The sequence below is a fragment of the Mirounga leonina genome, unplaced genomic scaffold, assembly GCF_011800145.1.
Source record: "Mirounga leonina isolate KUSES-001 unplaced genomic scaffold, KU_Mleo_1.0 Mir_125, whole genome shotgun sequence".
In the NCBI taxonomy this organism is placed as follows: Eukaryota; Metazoa; Chordata; class Mammalia; order Carnivora; family Phocidae; genus Mirounga; species Mirounga leonina.
In genome coordinates, this window is record NW_023270305.1 from 43911328 (window position 1) to 43937337 (window position 26010).

The following is a 26010-nucleotide window of genomic DNA, read 5'->3' on the forward strand; positions in this document are numbered from 1 at the left end:
AAGTCCAGGACCATGACGATCAAATGCAATGTGCAAACTTCAATTGGATCCTGGAGTCAGGACCTTCCCCCCCAGGTATAAGGGACTTTTTTTTTTTTAGACATTTATATATAGTTTAGATGTTGCAGCCACATTAAATTCCTTGAGTGTGGTAATGGTATTATGATTATGGAGGAGAAGAGTGTCCTTGTTTTTAGGATAAATGCAGAAATATCAATAATGCCACAGTACTGCAATTTACTTTCAAATAATTCAGCAAGAAAAAATATGTGTACGTATATACATATATATACATACATACTTTTGCAAGTGTAAAGGACCTGAGGAAGAAACAAGCTTGGAATGTTTCCAAATGTGAAGAAAGCCAGCGAGAAGGAGTGGTGAGAGATAGGAACGTGGAGCTAGACAGACGCCAAATCCTGGAGTGTTTTGTTGAAGATGATTGATTTTTAATTTTCTCTCCAGGGTAATGAGAATCCTTTGAAGCAAGGGACTGCCTAATCCCATGATGCATCTCATTTCTTCCCATACCTGGGAAATGTCCCCAGGTGCTTGGAGCTACTATATCCATGGAAAGGGCTTTTGATCTTTGTAAACACATAGCCTTTCCCCCCATCCATTTCTCTGGTGGCTAAACACTGGGTCTTTGTGTTCCTTGTGGTTCTCACTCCAGGGAAAGTACCCAGGAACCAGGGGATTCCCTTGTTAAGTCACCCGCTCCCAAGAAGGTGACTATAGGCCACACCCAGAAAAGGGAGCCATGCCCACATCAGGGAGTTGTCATGGGGGACAGCCAGGCCTCCTGTGGCCAGGGAAGAGGAACAGTTCCTTCTGGAGTTTACAGAGAGAACTTAAAGCAAGCAATAGCACGTAGTTGGTGGAAATGGACAAATAAATGCTCAGAATGGAGGATCCCCAGGAGGCATGGGCGCTTATTCCTTCTGTTTTATGCTGGGTCTTTGCATCCTTTCCCCTCTCTGGGTCTCCCTGCTAGCATTTAACAGTACCCGTGTCCTTCTGTCACCACCCTACAGCTGCATCCCCTCCTCCCCGTCCTGGAGTGCAAGGTTGGAGAAAAACCACGTAACTGGATAGATTGGGCCACAGGTGGAAAACATTACTTGTCCCTTAGTGACGTGCTAGAATTAGCCCCTACAGGCTCTCAAGAGCCTATCATGTGCATCTTTTCTCAACTCTGCTTTCAGGGACATCATGTTGGTTACTTAATGGCCATGGTGGAAATATTTACGCAATGACAATTGGCAAATATTACAAATTGGGTTTCCCCTCTACATTTAGAGAGCAGTTGTTAAATGTCTTTGAGCATACTATTGCATATTCCATTTGTTTTATTAACCTTACAATTATTTTAATATTTAATAATTGTTTAATAAGAGAACATATTCCATTTGTTCTCTTCTTTTTTCCCCCCCATATTAAAGTTTCCCAGGACTTTTCTCCTGGACTAAAGGACTTAATCTTGAGAGTAGGTTTAACCTTGAGCATGGTGCTCGTGAAAAAGATCTTAGAAACTATAGCAGAAAATATTCCCTCCCACAAAACTCTAGGGAAACAGACCTATTTAAAGTGAGTTCTGGGGGTGCCTGGATGGCTCAGTCAATTAAACGTCTGCCTTCAGCTCAGGTCATGATCCCAGCGTCCTGGGAACTTGTCCCACATCGGGCTCCCTGCTCAGCAAGGAGCCTGCTTCTCCCTCTCCCTCTGCCTGCCTGTCTGCCTACTTGTGATCTCTCTCTCTCTGTGTCAAATAAATAAATAAAATCTTTAAAAAAAATAGAGTTCTGGGGATTCGCGTTGCAGTAGCCATGGACGCTTTGGATTGAGTTGTAAAGCCCAAAATGAAAAGAGCCAAGAGATTCCTTGAGAAGAGAGAACCGAAACTCAGTGAAAATATTAAAAATGCTATGCTGATTAAAGGGGGAAATGCAAATTCAATGATGACACAAGGACTTAAAGATGTGTATGCACTGAAAAAACCATATGGAGTTCTGTATAAAAAGAAAAACATTACAAGACCATTTGAGGATCAGACATCATTGGACTTCTTTTCAAAGAAGTCAGATTGTTCTTTATTTATGTTTGGCTCCCATAATAAGAAGAGGCCAAATAATCTAGTAATAGGTCATATGTATGACTACCATGTACTGGATATGATTGAATTGGGTATTGAGAAGTTTGTCTCTCTAAAAGATATTAAGAATAGTAAATGTCCCAAGGGAACAAAACCCATGTTAATATTTGCTGGTGTTGATTTTGATGTAACAGAAGACTACAGAAGGCTAAAAAGTCTTCTTATTGATTTCTTCAGAGGCCCCACAGTACCAAATATCTATCTGGCTGGTTTAGAGTATGTTCTGCACTTCACTGCATTGAATGGGAAGATTTACTTTCGAAGCCATAAGTTGCTGTTGAAGAAATCTGGTTGTAGAACACCAAGGATTGAATTGGAAGAGATGGGGCCCTCATTGGATCTGGTTCTGAGGAGAACACATCTGGCATCAGATGATCTTTATAAATTATCTATGAAAATGCCAAAAGCGCTCAAGCCAAAGAAGAAGAAAAATGTCTCCCATGATACTTTTGGTACAACTATGGAAGGATTCATATGCAGAAGCAAGACCTAAGCAAACTACAAACCAGGAAAATGAAGGGGTTGAAGAAGCAACCTGCAGAAAGGATAACCGAAGACCAAGAGAAAAAATCAAAGAGAATTAAAAAAAACTGATGGAACTTAAAAAAAAATAGAGTTCTGATGAAGAGGTGTATTGAGAAAATCTACAAAGAGCACCAATTTTACTCTCCTTACCAGTGAGAAGACTTATTGAAAGGGTATAATCCTGTTCTGTTTCCATATAACAAAGGAATCTTTTAGGATGTCTGGACTTCAGAGATTGTTAAGTGCTGTGAAATGTAATCTTTAATTCTTGAAAGCCCGTAATTCCCATTGGTTGTCACTCAACAATTCAATGCCCTGATAACAATATTTACATTGATATATTTTTTCCTGAAGGTATAACTTGCGAGGTTTTGAGTTAGTCCAGAAAAGGAGCTTTGGCATTTCTCTTGCCAACCTCCATGCACAGTAGATTCCTTTTTCAAAGGGTCTGAGAGCCTTTGAAATGTACAGGGCCACTGTATGACTATGTGGTCTCAGGGCTGCCTGTCCGTTTCCTTGTTCCTCGCGAGCTTCCTCTTTCATTCTCCTCTGCTGCTAGTCTAAATCTGCACTCTTCTTTTCAGTTTCCCGGTGCAACTCCAGCAGATCTTTCCCTCCTGCTTCATCAAACAATCAGGAAAGAGTGAGAGGGAAATCATCACAGGGAAGCTTTAACAGGCAGATTTCTGAGAAAAAATGATGGGGTAGGAGTTGACCAGCTAACTAAGCCCATTCCGCCTGACTGAAATGAAAAGAACGAGATGAATGCACATAGCAAAGACCTCACCAGCAGTACTGAAGCTAGGAATGGCAAAAATTTTGAAAAGTGTCCTCTAGACATAAAATTTGGACTCTAAAATTGAAATGAGATGGTATGATGCAACATGGTTCTTTCTGGAGAGTGATCGGGGGGCAGAAGGGGACCCACAAACAACACCAAACCCATTACCAGGTCCTGTTAATTCTGCTCCTAAATATATCTGGAATCCTCCCTATGTCTCTATATATTCATAGTTTTAATGGGTTGTTTTGTGTACCCAGGAAAGTTATTCATGTGGATTGTTTTGTCCATATGATTACTGAACTCTCTTATCAATTTAAATAACTCTTCCAGATGGTTCTTTCAGATTTCATAGCTAAAACATTATATCATCTACAAATAATAATAACCTTATCTTCTTCCCTTGAAAAGAAAAAAGGCTGAGGCCTGCATGAAGGAAACTAAAAAGTATAGATTGACAGATATAATGGAAACAGACATCATGTGGATCTAGATGTGAAGACTATTTTAAGGATGTCAAATCATCCTAAATTATTTTACAGCTTTACTAAAATTACTAAATTTACTAAAATTAAACTTTATGTAAAATTGCAATAGGACTTTGTTTTTGTAACTTGCCAAAAGGTAATTTGAAAGAACAAGTTAAGAATCGCTAAGAAAATTTTATTTAGGGGCGCCTGAGTGGCTCAGTCGTTAAGCGTCTGCCTTCAGCTCAGGTCATGATCCCAGGGCCCTGGGATCAAGCCCCACATCGGGCTCTCTGCTGGACGGGAAACCTGCTTCTCCCTCTCCCACTCCTCCTGCTTGTGTTCCCTCTCTCACTGTGTCTCTCTCTGTCAAATAAATAAATAAAATCTTAAAAAAAGAGAAAATTTTATTTAAAAAATGGCTAACAAGGGGTGTCTGCCATATTTTAAGATGTTTGGTAAAGCAATTATTAGTTTGGTAATATTAAAATAATTGTAAGGTTAATAAAACAGAACAGAGAGGCCTTTAACAGACCTGAGAAGAAAACAATTAATGTCAAAAAAGTATATGAAATTAATGAGGAAGGTACATATTACTCAACAGAATGGTGTTGATATTCTGTGGGTAGCATGGCCTCTTTGGAAGGGGGTGATGATGCTTTGTGTGGTTCAACTGGGGAAGTGGCAAGATCTCGTAGAGCAAACAAACTAGAACTTAGAAATCTGAGGGAACTGTAGTCTGCCTCTGAATCTTCCTTTTTTTGGCTTCAGGACAGTGTTTCTCAGAGTGAGAAGTATCATCCATTAAGTGTAAAAGAAAAATGGTAATGGAACCCCTGCTATAAATAAGATTAAACAGATTTTCTTAACACAGGACTTCTCAGAACCTTTAAAATGCGCATAGTTACCATGAATCTTCAAGAAAGACATACAGCATGGACTGTTTACCAAACTTATTTAACCTTTGAACCCATTTTGAGCATACTTCTGGACTAGTGTTCCATTTAACACACTGTGGGAAAACGGGATCAATCTTAATAGGAAAGGAGATAGCTCTGTGGGTATATCAATTGGGGTTCTTGATTGAAACAACAAGCCCATGTCTGCATAATTTAAGCATGAAAGAAATTTATTGGGAAGGTAACCACTTGTTTTCAGACTCAATGTGAAGTCTTGGAAAATGGGGCAGGACCAAGGAAAGGAGGACATCAGAGAAGACTCCCAACATGTCCCTTGAAGACTCTCAGATATCTCTGAGGCAGTGCATTATTGTCTCAGTCATGCAGATGGTGACATCTGATTGCCTGAGCCTGGGTAATGTGCCAGGGAGCTGGGAAGAAGAAATGTCCAACCTCTTTTGTCTTTTGACTCAGAGTTGTGGTCCTATCTACCACTGATTTTGAGATTTCTCTTTATTAAGAAGGGTACTGCTATCCTGGACAAAGAGACAAGTATTCTATAGCCCAATACTCATATACACCCTTTTCCTCATCCTGGCACTTCCTCAAGCTGCTTTTACCTGACCTAGTGCAGCTATATGCTATCTAGACCCATCTTCTTTCCAAGAGTAGACAACCCACTGTCTTTTGAGTTATTGCAACCAGTTCCAAGCCCAGCATCACTGAGTGATGTATTGTCCTCTTTAGTTCTGTCATGATCTCATCTGGGTATCCAATGTAAGTGAGAGGAAAAAGAAAGAAAAATGAAATTAAATTAAAAAAAAGATACATGACAGGTAAATACAGGTATAGTGGCTTTAACCCTTGTTTCTGCAAAGTTCATGAGGCCACACGACCACCCTCCGTAGCCATTTATTCTGTCTTCCTTTGCTCTTCAGTCAGCATGTCAACTGCCTATGTTCTTTACTTGGTGGGATGAGTCAGACCTTTGTTTCTGAGCTATCTTACTCTGTTGGCCATCCCATTTGTTAAGAATGCCAAACTTTACAGGTTGAACTAGAAGATACCCCTGGGTATCTATTGCTTGAGTTCCAGTCATAATCCTCCCTGCTCCCCGTATTAGTCATCTTTTGCTGCCTAACAAATTACCCCCAAACTCAGTGGCTTTAACAACAGACATTCATTACCTCAGGGTTTGTGGGCTAGGAATCCAGATGTGGCTTAGCTGGGCACCTCGACTCTAAGTCTCTCATGAGGTTGCATTCAGGCTGTTGGCTGTGACTGTTGTCTCATCTGAAGGTGCAATTGTTGGGGGAGGGTCATTCTTCCAAGATCACAAGGGCATGAATACCAGGAGGCAGAAATCACTGGGGACCATCTTAGAAGATACCTACCACATCCCATCTGTGTGTCAGTGAACTTTCTTCCCTTGATTGTCAGGATCAACCATCCAACATGGTAGACATAGAGATACACTTCCCAGATTCCCCTTCAAAGAAAAGCTTGTTGTCTGAACTGTTTGTTGGGGGAGCTGTAAGCAGATGGTCTCCAGCTATTAGCTCCTTCAGGGAGCCTTGCAGGGTCAATTAGGTATGGACATTTTAGCCTAACATAGGACAAGTCTGGTGGGTCATTTATGCTCCAGAACTCCTCATGGGGCTGACTGAAGTTTGTTGGTCCTGTACTAAATTTCAACAGTTCAGCTTATCTCTCTGCCCAATCCTGTCTTCTCCTACTCCCTTCCACAGATGTTGGTCCTTCACAAAAAATCCTGTACACCAAATTCCATCTCAGTGTCTGCTTTTGCAAAACCCAGTCTGAGACATTGCCAAACCTATGATCTTTTTTAAAAAAAACTGTTTTTCCAGTGGCATGAGATGTTTGAAATAGCCTGATAGCGGTCCCAGCTCCTAACTTGGGGGAATCATTGTTGGGTTCTCTGGTAGAAATATTCCTCCTCTGGGTACCCTAAGTCAGCAGATCCAGACTTTCAGAAATGAAGTAATACCATTGAGGATGGGTCATCATATGTCAGTGTGAGAGATACTACCTAATTATACTCCTTGGTATAAATACTCTAGATCTATGTATTTTGGGGGAAGAAACAGCCCTATTTTAAAGCAGATGCTACATGCTGCAGAGCAGCTCCCAGTGTTTCAAGGCATTGTCTACTAGCTGGTACTGCAATGGACTCTTCAGTGCTCAAATCCACTGTTTTATAAGGCCAGCTATTTCTGGGGAATGAACTATTCCCCTAAATAAATCATCCACCCAACCAGTGTATGGAAGAGCCAGGATTCCATGCCAGGAGTCAGATTTTTCCACTGGATTGATGGTTTTCAACCTTGACTGCATGTAGGACTCACTCAAGGGTTATTAAAGATGCTGATGCCTGAGCCCCACCCCACACCAAATAAGTCAGAATTTTGGGGGGTGTGGCACTGGCATTTTTTACAAACGTGTTCCAGGAGTTGAGGACCACTGCACTGTGTCCTAGACATGTAGCTCTCATTCTCTACCACCCCACCCAGGGAAGGGGGCTCTGTGAGCATATAGTTCTCGTGTGGTTGAGAGTCAGATATATCAGGAGAAAGGTTTACTTGCAGGGAATGAAAGCATGGAGCTGTATTTCTGTACTGTGTTTTATTTTATTTTATTTAAAGATTTATTTATTTATTTTAGAGAGAGAGAGAGGAGGGGCAGAGGGAGAGAATCTTCAAGCAGACTCCCCACTGAGCACAGAGCCAGACACAGGGCTTGATCCCACGACCCATGAGATCATGACCTGAGCCGAAACCAAGAGTCAGGCACTCAACCGACTGAGCCACCCAGGTGCCTCTATATCTCTGTACTGTGTTTTAAATAGGAATAGTTTGGGAAAATGTCATATTATACACCATTTTAAACTGCAATTTTTTTTTTATTGTTGCTTTAGGCTTAATCATAGATACACTTTATTTTCCTTGCAAGAAAACAGGTGGAATGCCAAGAATTATCCAGAGAGAATTGCACTCTGCTGCAGGGTAGGAACCATGGCTGTTTTGTTCAAGGAGGAATTCCCAACATCTAGGCATAGAACTTGACATGGCACACAGTGAGTACTTGATAAATTTCACTGGATGGGTAAATGGATGCTGGAGTGAATGAATGCGAGGCAATACCATGCATTTCTGTGGGGATATTCCCAGTAGAGATAGGACGGAAGACGCTCATCCTAAGGGTCCTGGATGAAAGCTGCAGCTGTAGGGAGCAGGGACATTTATAGGGAGCATGGGGAGGCAAAGGAAGTTTAAGGTTCCAGTTAGGGAGACTGACCCAGTTAAAGGGCCAGCTGGAGAGCTTAAGTTGGGGAAAGAAGTTCATACATAGTAAGCTGGGAAAATAAACTAAAAGCATGAAATGGTGGCTGAGAGCAGTTATCTCATTACTTGCTGAAAAAGAGCAAAATCAAAATATTTGGAAAGAGAAACCTAAGTTGAAGAAGAAAGTTGGAGGGAACCATACACAGCATCGGGGTATGAAGTGAATGGTGTTATGATTTGTTAGAGTGTGGGCATAGGTTGGGATTTTGAAACTTATTGGCTTAGTGGTTTTAGTTTGCAGAGGACAGAAAGCCCTGTTGTGGCATTGGAGATATTATTGTGGGACTTGGGGTTTTCAGAGGTCTTGTTCTTTTTTTGTGGGTTTGGGCGCAGATTTGCGTAGCACGTGCGTCACAGAAGTCGCGTTAAGACAGAACTGGACACTGGCTGGTTTTTCCTTACACTGGGCATTAGGAACTTGACTCAAGTTGCCAAGCCAGATCCCTGTGCTCAAGGACTAAGTGATGATTATACAAGTTATTTATGCAGTGTGCCTGGAGGTGAAGGGTTAGCTCTCATTCCACCCCTCCCCCTGCCCTTCTGGGGGAGGGGACCCTGGCCGAGAACAGTGTGAAAAATGGATTAATGAGTTATAAAATATGTGCCACGGGTGACACTGTGGTCCACATCAGTTCTTCAGTTTCTCCTTGGTCAGTGACTAGTGCTAACTCCTGACCGGTGTGGTTAAGGGGACAGTTTTGATTCTGAGGATGCTCTTCTGGGTGTTTCATGACATCTCTTCCCCACAAAGGCTGAGGCTCACTTAATTTCACCTCTTGTCCTTTTCTCTGTTCAAGACCATAACCGGCAGCTCTCCACTGTTACCCAAGTTTTGTCTGACTGGGAGCAGAGCGGTGCCCGGAGAGCCTGTGGTTCCTGCCCCATGTTGGGTCTGTGGTCCCTAGCGCTCTGGGACCTCCTAAAAGTTAACTAGCCTTCAGTAACCGGCTTCCTGGATGAGCTGGACGGTTAGACAGCACCTTTATGATTTCCCATCATTTCCCCTTCTAACCTGCTCTCCTTTCTTGTTCCTCCGCATGCCTGCATGGAACCTCAGGCAGCTCTTATAGCTTTCCTGGTCACATTAATATACCCCCCAAGTCTGGTCAGATAATCACAAAAGTGCACACTCTCATCAAACTAGCGTTTCTCGCCTTGCCCAGGCCAGGCTCAGTCACGGAAGCATGAGATGGTGGAGGGAGGGCTTGACTTCTTGTCTTATTCCCCTCCCTTCTCTCCTCCTCACTCCTACCCACCCCACCCCCAAACTGTACTTTGTTCCAGGTGACAGGAAGGTCTTCCTTGATAGGGACAGTTGAAATCTGGTATTCGCCACCCACAGGTGGAGCATATCCTAAATGTTCATTTTCTTTTAAGATTTTTTTTTATAAAGATTTTATTTATTTATTTGACAGAGAGAGAGATAGTGAGAGCAGGAACACAAGCAGGGGGAGTGGGAGAGTGAGAAGCAGGCTTCCTGCCGAGCAGGGAGCCCGATGTGGGACTCGATCCCAGGACCCTGGGATCATGACCTGAGCTGAAGGCAGACGCTTAACGACTGAGCCACCCAGGTGCCCAAGATTTTTTTTTTAAGATTTTTATTTATATATTTGACAGAGAGAGACACAGCAAGAGAGGGAACACAAGCAGGGGGAGTGGGAGAGGGAGAAGCAGGCTTCCCGAGGAGCAGGGAGCCCGTTACAGGGCTCGATCCCAGGACCCTGGGATCATGACCTGAGCCAAAGGCAGACGCTTAACGACTGAGCCACCCAGGCGCCCCTCCCCCATTCACTTTATTTTTATTATTATTATTTTTTTAACATATAATGTATTATTTGTACAGGTCTGCGATTCATCAGTCTTACACAATTCACAGCACTCACCATAGCACATACCCTCCCCATTCACTTTAAATACACTATTTTTTAGAGCAGTTTTAAGTTCCAAGTAAAATTAAACAAAGTATAGAGAGTTCTCATACAGCCCCTGCCCAGCCTTCCCCCAGCCTCCTCCACTCTCAACATCCCCCACCAGAGCAGTACCTTTGTTACAGCTGATGAACCCACACCAACATACCATTCTCACTCAAAGCCCGTAGTTCACATTTGGGTTCACTCTTGTACATTTTATGGGTTTTGACCAATGTATAATGATAGGTACTCACTAGTACAGCATCATACAGAATAGTTTCACTGCCCTGAAAATCCTCTGTGCTCCACCCATCCCTCCCTCCCTCCCCTGTTATCTCTGGGCGACGACTGATCTTTTTACTGTGTCCATAGTTTGCCTTTTCCAGAATGTCGTATAGTTCGAACCATATAGTATGTAGCCTATTCAGATTGACTTCTTTCACTTAATAATATGCATTTAAGGTTCTTCCATGTCCTTTCATGGCTTGATAGCTCATTTCTTTTTAGTGCTGAATAATATTCTGTTATCTGGGTGTGTACCAGTTTATTCATCCATTCACCTACTGAAGGCCTTAGACCTTTCTTTCATGTGTCAAGTACCAGATTCTTTATCTCTCAAATTCTAGGGATATATACCAAGCTTTCTGAATGGTTCTATTAAGGCTACCCTAACTTAATATGGTAGGCAGAATAATGGCCCCAAAGATGTACACATTCTAATCCCCAGAGCCTAAGAGTATTTACATGGCATGGCAAAGTGGAATTAAATTTGATAATCAGCTGGCTTTAAGATAGGGAAATTATCCTGGATTATCTGGTTGGGCCCAATATAAAGGTCCTTAAAAATAGAAACAGAAGGCAGAAAGAAGACTGTGTCAGAGCGATGTGATGTGATAGGAACCCAACATGCTGATGCTCTGAACCAAGCAATGTGGGGGCTAAAAAGGGGGAGTCATTTCCCAAAGGAAGGGGACTCTTGATATCAGAAATGGGGATGGGAAGGATGCTGAGGAAAATAAGCAGGAGCTGTCCTGTTAGATACTTATATAAATATATGCACATAGTTAGATATAGCTATGGATATATGTACATACGTACACATACGTACATGCATATGTACCCACAAGTACATAGTTAGGAAGAAAGACTGTGTACAGCTTTTTTTTGGTGGTAGATCATTTTTTTTTCTTTTTGCTTACCTGGATTTTTTTCTATAATGAATATCATCATTAGTGATATAATAAAGAAATAAAAGATTTAAAAAGAAACTAGGCATACTTTTCCCAAGAGTCCTTTGTTACTTTCCTGACATGAATCTGCCTTTCCTGCTGAGGTCACAGGCAAGAGCTCTTTGACTTGGATGCTTCAAAGCAGCTTGAAACACAATGATCCTTCCATATAGCCAGGCTACTCACCCATATCCACCCCACCCTGCTTATGATGCCACCAGATGTAATGGCCTGTTCACTGAGGTCTGGCCCATTGTCATTGTTCCAGAGAAACCTGCCCCTACATAATGTCCTGAAAAAGAGGAACCTTTTCCCAAGGTCAAGGGAGACCTGGAGGGGCCCCCTGCAGTGTCCTTGGTCCTTGGTCCTTTTCAGTCTTGGGAGAGTCTTGGGAGATGCACATGTTTTCAATAAGAGGAACACTATTTCGGCAGGCAGGTCTCTAGCTGTCTTTCTCCTTGCATCTGGTGCACAGTGGGTGTCCCAGAGGAATGCAAGGATGAGCGGTCCCACCTAGAATTGCTTTCCTGTTGGTTTCTCTGCCCTCGCCCCTGTTGCCAGGACACATTCCTAGAGGGTAGCCTGGGATCCCTTGATTATCTGGGGTCTGCTGGTCAAACCTGGCATCACATTACACACAAGGGTCCTTTCTGAGGCTGTGGACAAGGCTGACCAGCTGTCACAGTGTCTTCTTTCTCACGTCATAGCCATTCTCCCCTCTCTGCATCCCCCTTCTCCTCCCCACCCCCTCTCCGGGTGTGTTGTCCACTCTAATTTCCTTGACTGGAGGGACCTGGATTCCTCTCCTTGGAGATGAGTCTTGGCCCTCCTGGGGCATTTCAAGCAGCCTAGGTCTCTTCTCCTCTCCTGCTGATTGTGTCCATGGTCCACCCCCAAGCAGAAGGAGAGTCCTGACCAGAGAAGGGGAGAAGTGGCCTGTTTCCTTCCTCCACCCTTCTCCAAAGAAGGTCTTCGAGCCCCAGGGGCATGGCGAGTGGGAAAACAGAGAGCTGAGCATGAACTTCCCTTCCTCTTATCACAGCAGTGATTTTTGGTCACTCTAAGTCTGGCCCAAAGTTCCTCCTCTGTTTGGAAGAGCTGGACTTGCCTGAGTGTCCAGGAGAACCTCCCATTTTCCTGGCAGGAGAGTATGGCTGAGGCACCTGCCTCCTTCTCTGTCTTTTTTCCTCCCAGGCTGTCAGGTCAGGGGCCAGAAAGACCCCCAGAGGGATGCACGGGAGATGTGCTCAGTCAATACCTGCAGATAGGTGAGCACAGCCTTAGGAAAAGAGCTCGTGACTCATTCCTTCCCTGCCAAGTGGGAAATGAAACTCCTCATGGGTGGGACTTTTACATCCACCATCTCTAAAACCTCAGTGGGCCCACAGTCCAGGATTTTGGTTGCTTCTTGCTTAGCTTCCTCATGCTGGATCAGCAGAATATCTATGTGAGGCTCCCATTTCCATCACTCAGAGTAGACGCGCCCCCCCAAGCCCAGCCCTTCTTACGCAGTGGGCTCCAGCTTGGTGCAGCCTCTGGATCCTTTCCTGGGACCAGTGAGAGGGCATATAGGCATTTCATCAGTACCTCATGCTACAAACCAGCAGAGGTCTGGGAAAAGTCAACTCTTTGACAGGGAAGAGGCCACACACTCCAGGTCATATTGTGTGGCAGCTTCTGTCCCTCACATGCCTCAGGAGGGGACCAGGATCTCCAAAGCCCCTTCTACCAGAGCCTTGAGTAACTTGGCTTCTTCTCTACCCCAGGCCCTGGACTATAACAGGTTGTGGATGTAGGGCCAGAAGCCAGAAGCAGAAGGGCTGAGACGACTCTGGGATTTGACTGGGTACCAAACATGATAGCCCAGAAGCAGAACATTCTAACCCCTTCTGAACACTGGTGGAACCAAGGTTCTGCAACCAAATGAGCAGCCTGAAGAGAGTGGGTATAGTCATAAGTGTTCAGAGATAGGCAGTGAGTTAGTGTGAGGCCTTCGGTTTGGGGGATTAGCTAATGTTAAAGGTTAGAAGAGGTAGCAGTCCTGGAAACTACAGACAGAATGTGGGTAGGGAGGAGATGAGATAGGGTGAAAAGGACACCACCCCTGTGGCCCAGCTTCTTTCCCGCCATGTGGGAATTGTGGTGAAGACTCCCCTCTGGGTCAGTCCTCATCCAGTGAGAGGAGCAGCTCCAGTCTGAGGCCCAGCCCACCTGGAGAGAGAGCAGCAAGGGACTCGTAAGTATAGCCGGCTGAGTAGGGAGGTGGGATCCTCTCAGATATAAAAGTAGCAGAAGCCCCTGCAAGGAGAGGTGGCCATTTCCTTGGCCTTCCTCATTTATTTCCAACCCTTGTCCCTGACGCCGCACTGTCACCCAGATCCACTGGCCCAGATTCAGCAAGGCTGGGCCAGCTTTCTCGTCCTGTGGCCAGAATTGTCATGCATTTTTGGGTAAGGTATAAATCACAATTCTCTCATGTCTTTGCTGTGGAAATGAATGAGAACTGCTAGAAAAAAGCAGTAGCTTCTGGAAGACAGATCCTGATCCACAGACTGTAGGTTTCAGGGTTGAGAAATGATCAGCCATCAACTCTTCCATCCACTGATTTCCCATCTATTTAGCCAGCCGGCCAGCCAGCCAGCCAGCCAGCCAGCCAACCATCCATCCATCTAATCTGGACCAACTCCCTTCCTTTTCCCTCCCTCTCTCCTCTCCTCTCTTCCATCTTCTCTTTCCTATCTTCCAAGTAATATTTTAGAATCTGTTATGTACCAGGTTTCTCAGATGTGGCAGACTTCTTCAAAGCATAAGAAGCTTCCCAGGAGAGAACTTAGTCCTTCACTGAGCCCCATATCAGCTCCTATTTGCCCTTGGCTTCTCCCACATATGAAGGAGCAGTTCCTGGCCTGATGGCGCTGAGCCTTCCCACTTTGAGAAGCTCACAAGTGCAGGAAGCAGGGAGGAGAACCCACATCTTACACTTACATGTTGAATCTCCAAGCCCCACTTTTGTAAAGGGATGCTATATCATCTAAGATGCCTTAATAACAGCAAGTATTTTATTGCAGTGGTCTTCTTATTGGTCTCTTTGCTTCTAGGCTTCCCACATCCTATTCGATGTTCCTCACTACTATCAGAGTGAACTTTCTTCAATGTCCCTGTCCTTGTCTCTCTCCTACCTGAAGGCCTTCATTGGCTCCATATCATCCATAAGTCAAAGTTCAAGCTTCTTAATATGACCCCAGGTGCCTCTAGCCCCATGCCCTTCCCACTCCTGTCACATACTTTACATTCCAACACCACCAAACGGACCTCCATGCTGTCTTATGCCCCCATACTTCTGAATATGCTAATCCTTCTCCCTGGAACTTTTTACCATTATCCCATCTTTGTGCTTCCTTTGAATGGTGCATATTCTTCTACTGTTACGCTCATCACACTGTATTGTAATTTATTTGCTCTGGTCGGTCTTTCCTACCAGACTGTGAGCTGCTGGAGGACAGACTGTGAGTTAGCCATCTCTGTGGCCCAGTCCTTGCACAGGGCCTGGTACTTAGGAGGCACTCAGTATGTATCTGTGGGATGAATGCACGCATAGATGGACGACGGATGAAGGGAGTCTTATAAAAGAACTAGAGTAGTGCTGGGACAATAGGGTTAAAGTGTCCGTGTAACAGGCCCCTGGAGAAGAAGACAAATGGCCTCTTCCTGAGAGCTCAGAACTTTGCAGAGAGGATTGACCTGTGGCTGTGGCCAGGGAAGGTGCCTAAGCCAGGAATGGGGAACTTTGGGATGATATGACCACCTCCTGTGGGACTCACTTCCTGTTTCTTCTAGATAAAAGGTCCTTGGGGAGCCAGCCAGCTGGAAGCACATGTGCTGCAGGGGTGAGCGTGCAGGATGAAGGCTGCTGAGAGGGAGGTCCCAGATGTGCACTTCACTGTGGATAAGCAGAACATCTCCCTCTGGCCCCAAGGCAAGCACCAGCCTCTGCTCAGAATCTGCTTGCTGCTCTGTGTTCTGCTGTTGGCGGGTCCTTCAACAAATGTTCTCTTCTTCTTCTGGTAGAGCCTCCTCCCAGGACGGGCCCGTGTCTGGTTCTGAGGAAGCCTCTCACGGTCCAGGCTACACTCATCATCCTGACTCTGGGCCTGACCTCCTCCAACTTGCTGTAGGCCACTCTCTGTAAGTCCTCAGGTTTTATTGTCCCAGTTTTGTCCTTCTCCACAGCCAGCTCCCTCAATGTCCAGACCCTCTCCTTCCTGCTGTCCAATTGTGTCTCCCACTTCTGGCTTTTCCATTTGTCTCATTTCTCCTCTTTCCAGGTGCATTCATGGGGGTCCCCTGTCCCCAGTAAGATGAGCTGCTCCTCTCTCCTTCCTGATTCCAGGGAGATTTTCCTGATTGGGATCAGCATTTGCATGCTTGTGCTCAAGGATATGCTCTTTTGTCCCCAGGAAACATTCACCCATTTCTTCATCCCATGTCATCCCCACCCCACCCCCTGAGATGTGTCCCTTTTATTTGGAGCCTTGTGGGCAGCCCTTAGCAGTGAGCAAACTGTTTCCTGACCCCACAAAAGAAGGACTTCCAACTGTGTCCTCAGCCCCAATCGACGAGGTGGAGGATCTGCCAATGAGCGGAGATATCTCCTGGTTCACCATTCTTACCAGGACCCCTTCATGCTTTCTTCATTCTTCTTCCCATTCCTGCTGAGGTCACATCAAGGGAGACTTCCTACTTGTTCACCGGATGTGTGACTTATCTTTCCTCCTCTTTTGCGTTGTCCAGCCCCTCATGTTCTCTGCTAACAGAGCCTTCTCCTTCCCACCAGGTCTCCAGACAGCAGGGGAAGGGAGCATGTGTCTTTTCCTTTCAAGGCTCTGGGACAAAGTTGGTCTCAGACTCAGAGCCTCTGAGCAGAGTTTCCTCTTGGTTCGTCATTGGTCTCCTATCTAGCATGCAAGCCTGTGACCTGAACAGAGAGTGACAGTGGGTGGGACAAGGGAAGGGGAGAAATGGTTTCATAATTCCCTCTTTCCATATTCTCTGGAGGAAAAGTCACTTTCAGATTGGAAGTCTGTCCTGCCTGGCTGGCTCCCATCCTGGCCACAGAGGGCCCGTGGGCAGATGTGGGAAGTGTGCTGCCCTATCTGATGTCACCGCAGGGGAGAGAGCTGGAAAGTGGGTGATGGAGCCCCGGGGATGCAACAAGCAGATAACTAGGGCATCCTTTGTGCCCTGAACACACAAAGAAAATTTAGGACTGGGTACTAATCCCCACTTCTGCTTGCCTGTGAGGTCCTCCAACAGAGTCTGTGTTTTGTTAGTCTTTGCATTATCTGCATCTCCAAGAGTTCCTGGCCAGCACTCAGTGCCCATCGCGTGTTTGTTGAATGAGTACATTACAAATGAATGGAGGGTAAGCAACAGGTCTTTGGGTAGCTTGAGCCTATCCCCTCCTTTCCCTTCCTTTTATCACCCTGACAACACTCCCAGTCCCTGGCAATCCCCTTGGCTGACCTCTTGACTTTCTCAAATCCAGATCCCTGGTTTATGCACACAGTATCAGATGTAAAGACCAATGCCCAGTTGCTGAAAGGCCGTGTGGACAACATCAGCACTCTGGGTTCTGAGATCAGGAGGAATAGAGGTGGTGTGGAGGCAAGCAGCATCCAGGTCGGGATGGTGAATGCCAGCCTGGATCATGTGCGTTCTCAGATCAGGAAGTTGGAAGCCGGTGTGAAGGTGCATCGGCTTCCAACTTCCTGATCTGAGAACGCACATTGTTCCAATTTTGGAAACAGCGAACACTGTTCCAGATGTTAACAAGAAGATGGGAGGAGGTCAATGATTTAAATACCCAAATTCCAGTGTTAAAAAGAGATTTGGACAAAGCCAGTTCTTTAAATGCAAAGGTCCGGGGACTCCAGAGCAGTTTGGAGAACATCAGCAAGTTGCTCAAGTGGCAAAGTAAGTGACTCAAAAAAGAATGTTGCAAGCTGACCAGTGGCCCATGGGACCTTAACAGCCTCAAGCATGAGGCCGTCAGGCTGGTGTGTGTGGAAGGAAGGGGAAGAGGAACCGGGCAGGCATGGTTGGACAGTTAAGAAGCAAGGGCTCAGCAGTGGGCTTGGAGGACTTAGGGGCTGTTCAGGAGAGAAGGGACCAGGAGCCAGCATGGGCTCTCACACCAAGGCACAGAGTATGAAGGCATTAGGGAGTCTCTGTCCTGGCCCACACCTAGCTATTTATCCATTGAGTTCCTTCCCCAAAGCTGGGGGGCTCAGCCCCTTGTGATGGTCGACAGAGAATTGCTTCCCTCTCGGGGGATAGACAGATTCTTGATCAATGTCTCTAACTCTCCCCTATCTTAACCCAGAGACTCTACCACTCTCAGCCAGACTTTCTGCAGGTCAGACAGTGTCCCTGAGCCCCACACAAGGACCCCAGGACCCCAGAGCCCAGCTCCATCCACTGCTGTCTCTGCGACCCCACTTGAGAGCCACCTGCAGCCAGCACCCAGAGGAAACAGGGACCCCAGTGTTCATCTTTCACCTTGTTCTCCAGATGACGTTCTGCAGATGATTTCTCAAGGTTGGAAGTACTTCAAGGAGAATTTTTACTACTTTTCTCACATCCCAAAGACCTGGTACAGTGCCCAGCAGTTCTGTATGTCCAGGGATTCACACCTGACCTCGGTGGCCTCAGAGAGTGAACAGGTAAGTGCTGTTCTGATGGGCTCTTGGAAGGGGGTGTATTAATAGCTGTTTCAGGCAGGATGGGCAGGAGTATGGTGCAGTGACAAAATTCCCCAAATATCAGTGACCTGACAGTGGGGGATTACTTCTCAGTTACACTGCATGTCCAACAAAGGCCTGCAGGGGGTTCTGCCCATTGTGGTTACTCAAGGACCTCCGCCAAAAGAGACTTCATCTCAACGTATGTTTCCACGATTGCTGAAGCAGGGAAAGAGAACACGTTGGCTCTTAAGCTTCTGCCTGGAAATAACAGATATCACTTCTGCTCATACTTCACTGAGCAAAGCAAACGATGCAGTAGTCCCAGCTTCAGAGAGGGCTGGGAGGTACAATCTTTCCATGGGCCCAGAAAACAAAAGCATTTGTGAATAGCATTAAAAACACTACGTAACCCAAGAAATCTCCTACCTGGTCAGCAGAATATTGAACGAGCCCCTTTCATCTGGGAGATGGGCTAGTAGAGTAAGAGTGTGTGCTCTGGAGTCAGTCTAGAATCCCAACCCTGCTCCTAACTAGCCCTAGAGCCCCGGGTAGGTTACTTAACTTCATTAGCTCAGACTGTTCATCAATGAAACACACATGATAATAGTCCTGCTTCAGAGAAGAGCTGAGTAGATGCATATTAAGTGCTCACTACATTTAGTTATTATGATCTGGGCCCTTCTCCTGGGGTCCCTGCTCTGGGGTTTAGCTGAGTCTTTCTTGTGCTTAACACCTGCTTCCTGAGGGGCCGAAAGGCCTGAGTCCTGTGTCTGTTAGTTGTGGGGTAAAGACAAATCAGAATTTGGAAGATGGACTCTGGGTAGGGAGAGGAAGGGGCTTGAGAGAGGTCAGTGTGTGGTGTGTCCATGGACCTGTCACTGAGGACAGGTGAAGGACACCCAGAGAGACAGATGTTCCAGCTGTGAGTCGTGGCGATGTCTCACTCCTTCTCCTTCCCTACAGGAGTTTCTGTACAAGGTGGACTTTTCTACTGGATCGGCCTGACCAAAGCCGGGAGTGAGGGGGATTGGTGCTGGGTAGATAAGACTCCATTTGACAAGGTCCAGAGTGCACGGTAAGCCCCAGAGCCTCCTATCCAGCCTGATTTCCTAGGCCAGGGCCAGGGCACAAAGGATGGGGTGACTACAGGGTTTGTGGTTCTTCCCTGTTCTCTGCCACTCATTGCTCATGGGACTGGGGACAAATCCGTGGCCTCTCTATGGCTTCTGGGGTTTGGCAGCATGGCCTTACACCCAGCCTCAGCAGGGCCCCTGTTCTAAGTGTTGGGCTTTGCAATGTGGGTTTGCGTAGGGTCTTGAGAGCGGTGGGCTGGCTTGGCCCTAACTTGGGGGAGTGATTGCAGGTTTTGAGGTTGACAGCTCACCAGTCCCCTTCCTCTCAGGCATGGGAGCAAAAACGTGATGCTATCACCCAGGATCATAGCTGGGTATGAAGCCACTCATTTCTTCATTGGAAACAAAGTTTTTCTTTGTTTTTTCCTTCGGTAGGTTCTGGATTCCAGGTGAACCCAACAATTTTGGGAACAATGAACACTGTGCCAATATAAAGATGTCCTCGCTTTAGTCATGGAATGATGCTTCCTGTGACAATAAGCTCTTTTTCATCTGTAAACGGCCCTACATCCCATCGGAACCATGACAGGACTGGCCCCAAGCTCGCACATTGAGCTCCAATGCTTGTCGAACTCAAGAAAATGCCCCTTTTTTCCAATTCCAGGGTGACTTTGCACCTTCATTTTCCTGGCTTCAGAATTATCCCAGAGGCATCCTGGAGTTCATCTGCTTTGGCTGGGAATTCTCTGACCCCATAGAGGCAGCTGGAATGGAAGGAAGATCTTGGAAAGGGAGAGGAAAGCAGAGAGGATTTAGAAGTTCCAACAGCCTCAGTAAGGTGATCAGGAACTTGGGGTTCCCTGTCCTTTCAGAAAAGCCTGTTTTATCACATGAAAGTTGCTCCAGACCACCCAAACAATTCTCCTGATACCGATGTTTAGAGCTTTTCCAGTCGATCCCATAGAATTCCCAATTGCCTGCCTATGGGGTCCGTGTTCTTCTCAGTGGGAAGAGCTCTGCACTTGGTGAGCCTGTCCAGGCCATGACCCTACTGCCCTCTCTATCATCCACATCTCCTGATGTTTGAGCCCCTTCTTCTCTGAGATGGGGGCAGCTGGGTCAGGTCAGGGGCTGACGTGGAAACAAGCCCCCTTTAGAGCTGGATCAGTATCCACGTTCCCTCTCACTCCACCTCACTAGGCAGACTCCGTGGTCCAGCTCTGTCTTCTGCAGTCCTCCACCCAGCCCAGCCCCTCTGCCTCACCTCCCGCACATCCTCTTCGGGCTGCATTTCCTCTCTGCCCTTTAGGTACAGAGGAAGTGGTCCTCTGTCCCTAGAGAGTTCACCTGCAAACTTCATTTGAATAAAATACTGCCTGGGTAAACCATGTTTTACCTCTGTGAGCATATTTTAATCCTGGATGTACAGGTGAATGTGCCGGCAAGACCATCTGCTCTGCTGGACATAAAGTTCTGGGGTATCCCAGTTGGGGGTTCAAAAATGACAAGGGGTAGAGAAGACCCAGCCCTGGAAATGCCACAAAATATAAGCAGTATTTACCCTTGGTTTTTATTGAAATAAAGGAGAGTGAGCTCTGCAGTGTCACACCCCTCTTGGTGGTCTTTCCTCTCCGATGTTCACTGGACAATCTTCTCTTGCCTGGCTTTACTCCTGAGGGGGAGACTTGGCAACGTTTCCCACTCTTCACGAAGACCCTGCTCATGGGTATCAGGTCCAAACCCTGATCCGGTGGCCAAGGCAGGGATCCAGGGCAGGGGCTGTGCCTTCCAGGAGGAGAGCAGAGGGGGGAGCAGGGAGGATGTAGTGTGAGCGCAGGGGTGGGCTCAGCAGAACGCCCTCCTTTCCTTAGGTCCTCATTAGGGCCCTCAGTAGGGTCCTGAGGATAGGACATGTTCCTTTAATGACTGTGACCAGCAGGTGGTGTTCTGGGGGCAAGGGGGTCAGGCTTAGGGCAGAGGCATTAAGAGTAAGCTTGAAGAAACATGGGACAAATGGGATTTTTAAATGATGGCAATGGATAAGGGATGGGCAGGCAGTGATCGTGTCCATGCAGGAGCATTTGTGGGCCAGTTCCAGAGCCTGCTGAGGTCTGAGGGCGTGGGTGTGTCAGGGCAGAGAAGACGGGCAAGCCCGTGTGGCTACTGCAGGCAAGAGATAATCTACATTTTCACTAAGAAATATTTTGTGCTTACTCATAAGTCCAAGCAGCAAATTAGGGGAGAATTTTATTTTTTCCCAGTGTTGGATCTCTGGTCATAGCACGGGCTGATACAGAAATCAAATACAAGCTGCTTCTAGGAAGCTATCCCATTGGGTTTCCAAGTATCTGCTCTCCATTTCACTCTCCCACTTGCCATGCTAGTCCTGATATCTGGGCTGCCACGTTGAGTAGCGTGTGTGGCCCTGCTCCACACTCCGCCTTCCTCCCGAGGTGGCACTTGTCACCGGGACAGCTGATTCAGAAACTTGTATTGTAAGGTCTACAATTTCATGTGCTGCTGTGAATCTTTGAGCCTGTTCTCATCAGATGGTCACCCTGCCTCGCTAGTTCCTCTGTCCACTGGACCAGCTGCACTCCACCCAACTTTCAACCTACTGGGTTCCACGAACCCATCTGCCCGCCAACCCAGGAAGCTATTCCAACAAGCCAATCACGTCCTCCTGCAGGAATCAGGGCCGCTGTATCTTCTTGTTACTACAGTGCCTGCATTCCACAGTCCTTGCTGGTTCACTCGCCCATGGGCATAACCCCCATGGGGGTTGAGGACACCTGTATCCTATGTGGTGTCCTCCTCCTCCAGACTGTGGGTATATGACTAAGAAACGACTGTCAGTCTCATCCGTTCAGTGTTAGATGCTGTCTGTTTGGTCAGCTTCCACTATTTAGGGCAGGAGATCCTTCCCTCACTGCTAGGGACTGAATGGTTATGTCCCCTCAAAATTCAGAGGTTGAAATTCTAACCTCCAACATGATGGTGTTAGGAGGTGGGGCCTTAAGGAGGGAATTAGGGCAGGAGGGTGGAGTCCTCACCATGGGTTTCGTGCCCTTATGAAAACAGGCAGGAGAGCTTGCTTTTCTCTCTTTGCCAGGCGGGTTTACAATAAGATGGCAGTCTGCAAACCAGGAGGAGGTCTCTCAGCAGGAACTGGATCTGCCGGCACCCTGATCTTGGACTGCCCAGCCTCCAGAACGGTGAGAAGTAGGTTTCGCTTGTGTAAGCCTCCCAGTTTGTAGTATTCTTGTTATAGTAGCTTGAATTGACTGCGTCACTCACCACTGGGATGAACAGGCGGTGAGCAGAACGAGGCTGGTCCTGGTGTGAAGAGGTGAGCAGGACCATCCGACCACTTCTCTGGGAAAGAATTTGGGGTAGCAATACCCAGGGGATGAGGCAGCTAACAGGGAAGTCCAGCTGGAAGGCCCTGACTTAGAGAAGGGCTGCTAGGGGCACCTGCAAAAACGAGGGCTAAGCGGAAGCTCCAAGGCAGAAAGGCAGAGCACATGGGAGCGAATCTGGCAGGGAAAAGAGAACGGTGCAGAGGAGAGAGGAGCTGATCTGCAGAGGGGAGGGCAGCGAGTGAAGGCACAAGGACTCTGGCTGCAGAGCTTCCTGGTGCCACCTTAGATCTGGCCCAGCCCTCCTGACCCTCCTGGGTCCTGTGCATGTGGATGCTATGACAAGACTTGCCCCACCCCTCCACCCCATTGTCATTTTTCCAAACAGAAAGAGCCTGAGTCAGTGAGGATATACTGTTATTGGGAGTCTGTGCCTCATGTGTCAGGGTCTTGTGATCTTGACTCACTTATCCCCACATATAGGGTTCACTTCTCCAGTGAGGTCACTTCATGGGTACCTGCCTTTCTGCATGGTTGAGTGAGGGCCTTCCCCCAGTCACAGACTTCTTGTGTCTTGTTATGTCCTTCTACATGGGAGAAGGGGCGAACAAGTTCCCTGGGGCCTCTATCATGAGGGCACTAATCCCATTTATGAGGACTCCACCCTAATCCCTAATCCCTCACCACCTAATCCCTCCCGAAGGCCCCACTTCCTAATACCATCAGATTGGGGGTTAGTATTTCAACATACAAATGTGGAGGGGGACACGGACATTTAGACGGTAACAATCACTGGGTGCAGCCCACACTTAAGGAGTGCAGAGTTATGCCCTACTTTCTTGAAGATGGAGTATCTACACAAATTATTTGGGATTTTTCTGTGTGGGAGATTTATCTATTTATTCAAACATTTAGTTTATCAGTATGGATTCATGGGTTTTATACTTTGGATTATAGTCCAATACAACTTCATTTATTTTCTTGCTCAAATTGTTCCAGTTTTGGCCAGTAAGAGCTCTTTTAGGGGGCTCCTGTGTCTTTTTTTAACATTCCTTCATCTTTTTTTTTTTTTTTAAAGCATCTGTTTACTTCCAGGCACAACAAGATACTCCAGGTTCATTTTGTGTATTTCCTGCCCTGGTCCTAGAATCAGCCATTTCTCCAAAGAGCCCTGGTTTCATTTTTTTGGATAATGATATTAGAAACCAAAATCTGGGTGCTGTGTGTGGCCACCGCAGCTGGGATGTGAGGGCATCTTTTTGGCTGAGAGAGCTAGGTAATGTGTATGTGGATACCTGATTTTTTTTTTTTTTTTTTAAAGATCATTATGCCTGCAATATGGTGACAAGACTTGAGGGCGGCAAGACTAGAGGCAGGGATAACAGTTAGACGATTAACTGAATTAAAGCCGGGTGAGATAGGGCACCGGGACCTGTGATGGGAAGGATTGTTGTTACTGTTGTTGGATTTGCTGTGGGATGCAATTTAGGACACTTTGTGCAGCTGGGTGCTCACATCATGCCCCGAAGCTGCCTCCCTCCAGCCTTACCCTTTGGCTGCATTGGCTTAGCATCAGGGCCAGGCAGACTCTCCCCAGGAGCAACCTGGGTAGCTCTTTGCCTACAACCTCATGGTTTTGCAGCTTCAGAGGAATGAAGTCCCTTTTCCAACAGTTCCAACAAAAATCCAGCATTGGGTGACATGCTCATCCCTAAAGCAATAATGGAGATCAGGAAGATGGGTTATGTTGATAGATCCACAAGCTTATTCCTGAGACTGGGAATTGGGTCTGGGCTTAGCCTCCCCCCTACTGGACAGGCTGAGCAGGAGGGAAGGGTAATTCTCAAGACAAAGATCAGTAAAGATGCCAGAAGACGGGAGACTGTCAGCTCTCAGCTGCTGAGGGTCCCAGCTTGCAGGCTGCAGGTCTCCCCTTTCCATCAAAACTACCTGATCTAGCTACTCCCTGGAAGACAGCTGGGTGACTGAAAAGCTTCTTCAGTGGGCGCCTCGGTGGCTCAGTTGGTTAAGCATCTGCCTGAAGCTCAGGTCATGATCCCAGGGTCCTGGGATCAAGCCCCGCATCGGGCTCCCTGCTCAGTGGGGAGTCTACTTCTCCCTCTCCTTCTGCCCCTCCCCTGGCGTATGCTCTCTCTTGCTCACTCTCTCAAATAAATAATTTAAAAAAAAAGAAAGAAAAGCTTCTGCAGCTAGGGGTCTATACCTCTGAGAGTGTGGCCCTGTGCCCTTCAGTAGGTCAGGAAAAACCAATGTGTAAGAGGTCCCAGTGGATGAATGGTTCTGGTATTAATGTAAAAAATGTCATTTGATTTATTCTGGCCAGAGAACAGAGAAACCTCTCAGTAAGGATGTAGCAACCTCCTGGTGTTTCCTGCTGGCAGATGGTGTTCTTACAGGAGAAATAAGAGCTGAGAGCCTGGGGTGGGAGGGGAATGGAGACAGAGAAGAGGGGGCAGGACTGAGAGTCCTGCCGGTCATGCCTGAAACCACCAGTTGCAGGACTATGCCCTATCTTGGCCCAGACTCTACCCTTCCAGTTCTGCTTTTGAGGCTCCCTCAGCTTCTCAGGCCCCAGGAAGAATCAACTTCTGAGTGGGCCTGGCCTGGGCCCTTCCTGAGTGTGGGGTTATGGAAACCAAAGCGGGCTCTTGCTTTTCTTCTGCCCCGCCCCCCACCCCCGGGGCCTCTTCTGGGCCTCTGGGGAGGGACCTCAAGCAACTCTCCTTTCATACAGAAGTGAAGGGGTTTGCTAGACACTCCTGGGGTGTCAGGCAGAGCGGTTGACTGCTCCAGAAATGGGTGCCTTAAAATTCCTCTTGTGTCCTTCCCTCTCAGGTCAGATTGCAATGGATAGGAGGAAACAGGCCAACAGATGCTGGATCTGCCCTCTACACACACACACACACACACACACAGAGCCATGGAATCATGAACTGCGTATAGACAAGCACCCCCTCCCTCGCCCTGTACATCCTCTGTGCACTCAGCTAGCTGCTGGCCGAGTTGACAGTGGCCTCCGTGACACAAGCTCTTCTTGGGCAGAAGCTGCTCTCCCGACCCCTCCTCGGGACAAGGCACTCGCAGGACAGCGTCTCCACCATTTCAGTTGGGCTGCAGGCTTCTTAGCGCTCGGAGGGCCTGTGGGAGGCTGACTCCGGGATCTGGGAAAAAGCCGTGGGAATAGGATGTAGAAACTGAGAGTGAAAATAGGAAGAAGCCACACAAGAAAGATGGCACAAGCCATTTGCAAGGTAGTAACTGACATCTTGTCACTGGGTCGCTGGTAAGAGAGGGGACAAATATGTAATTAGACTTTATGAGTTAAAGAAAATGTGATCCGTTTTGATAAGATTATAACCATCTGAAGTACTGGGGAACGAAGGAATGAGAATCCGCCATTAACCTTTGAACTGACTTAGGGAGAATTGATTCTGCTCATGAACTGACCAGCCAGTGGGAGTATTGATTCTGCTCATCTGTTAACCCCTT

At 46.9% G+C, this 26010-nt stretch overlaps 2 protein-coding genes across 2 annotated transcripts; both read left to right on the forward strand.

The window, feature by feature from the left end:
* The first annotated feature begins 1834 nt into the window (after window positions 1-1834).
* LOC118007447 (ribosome production factor 2 homolog) lies at window positions 1835-2754 on the forward strand. Its single transcript, XM_035000490.1, is given in 2 exon segments — window positions 1835-2607; window positions 2610-2754. Coding segments are annotated over 2 exon segments (885 nt in total). The 5' UTR covers window positions 1835-1859; the 3' UTR covers window positions 2747-2754.
* A 5129-nt stretch (window positions 2755-7883) lies between these two features.
* Window positions 7884-20358, forward strand: CD207 (CD207 molecule). Its single transcript, XM_035000491.1, is given in 9 exon segments — window positions 7884-7918; window positions 15163-15301; window positions 15394-15510; window positions 16871-17073; window positions 17133-17298; window positions 17896-18047; window positions 19032-19044; window positions 19047-19143; window positions 19577-20358. Coding segments are annotated over 8 exon segments (975 nt in total). The 5' UTR covers window positions 7884-7918; window positions 15163-15225; the 3' UTR covers window positions 19728-20358.
* The last annotated feature ends 5652 nt before the right edge of the window (window positions 20359-26010 follow it).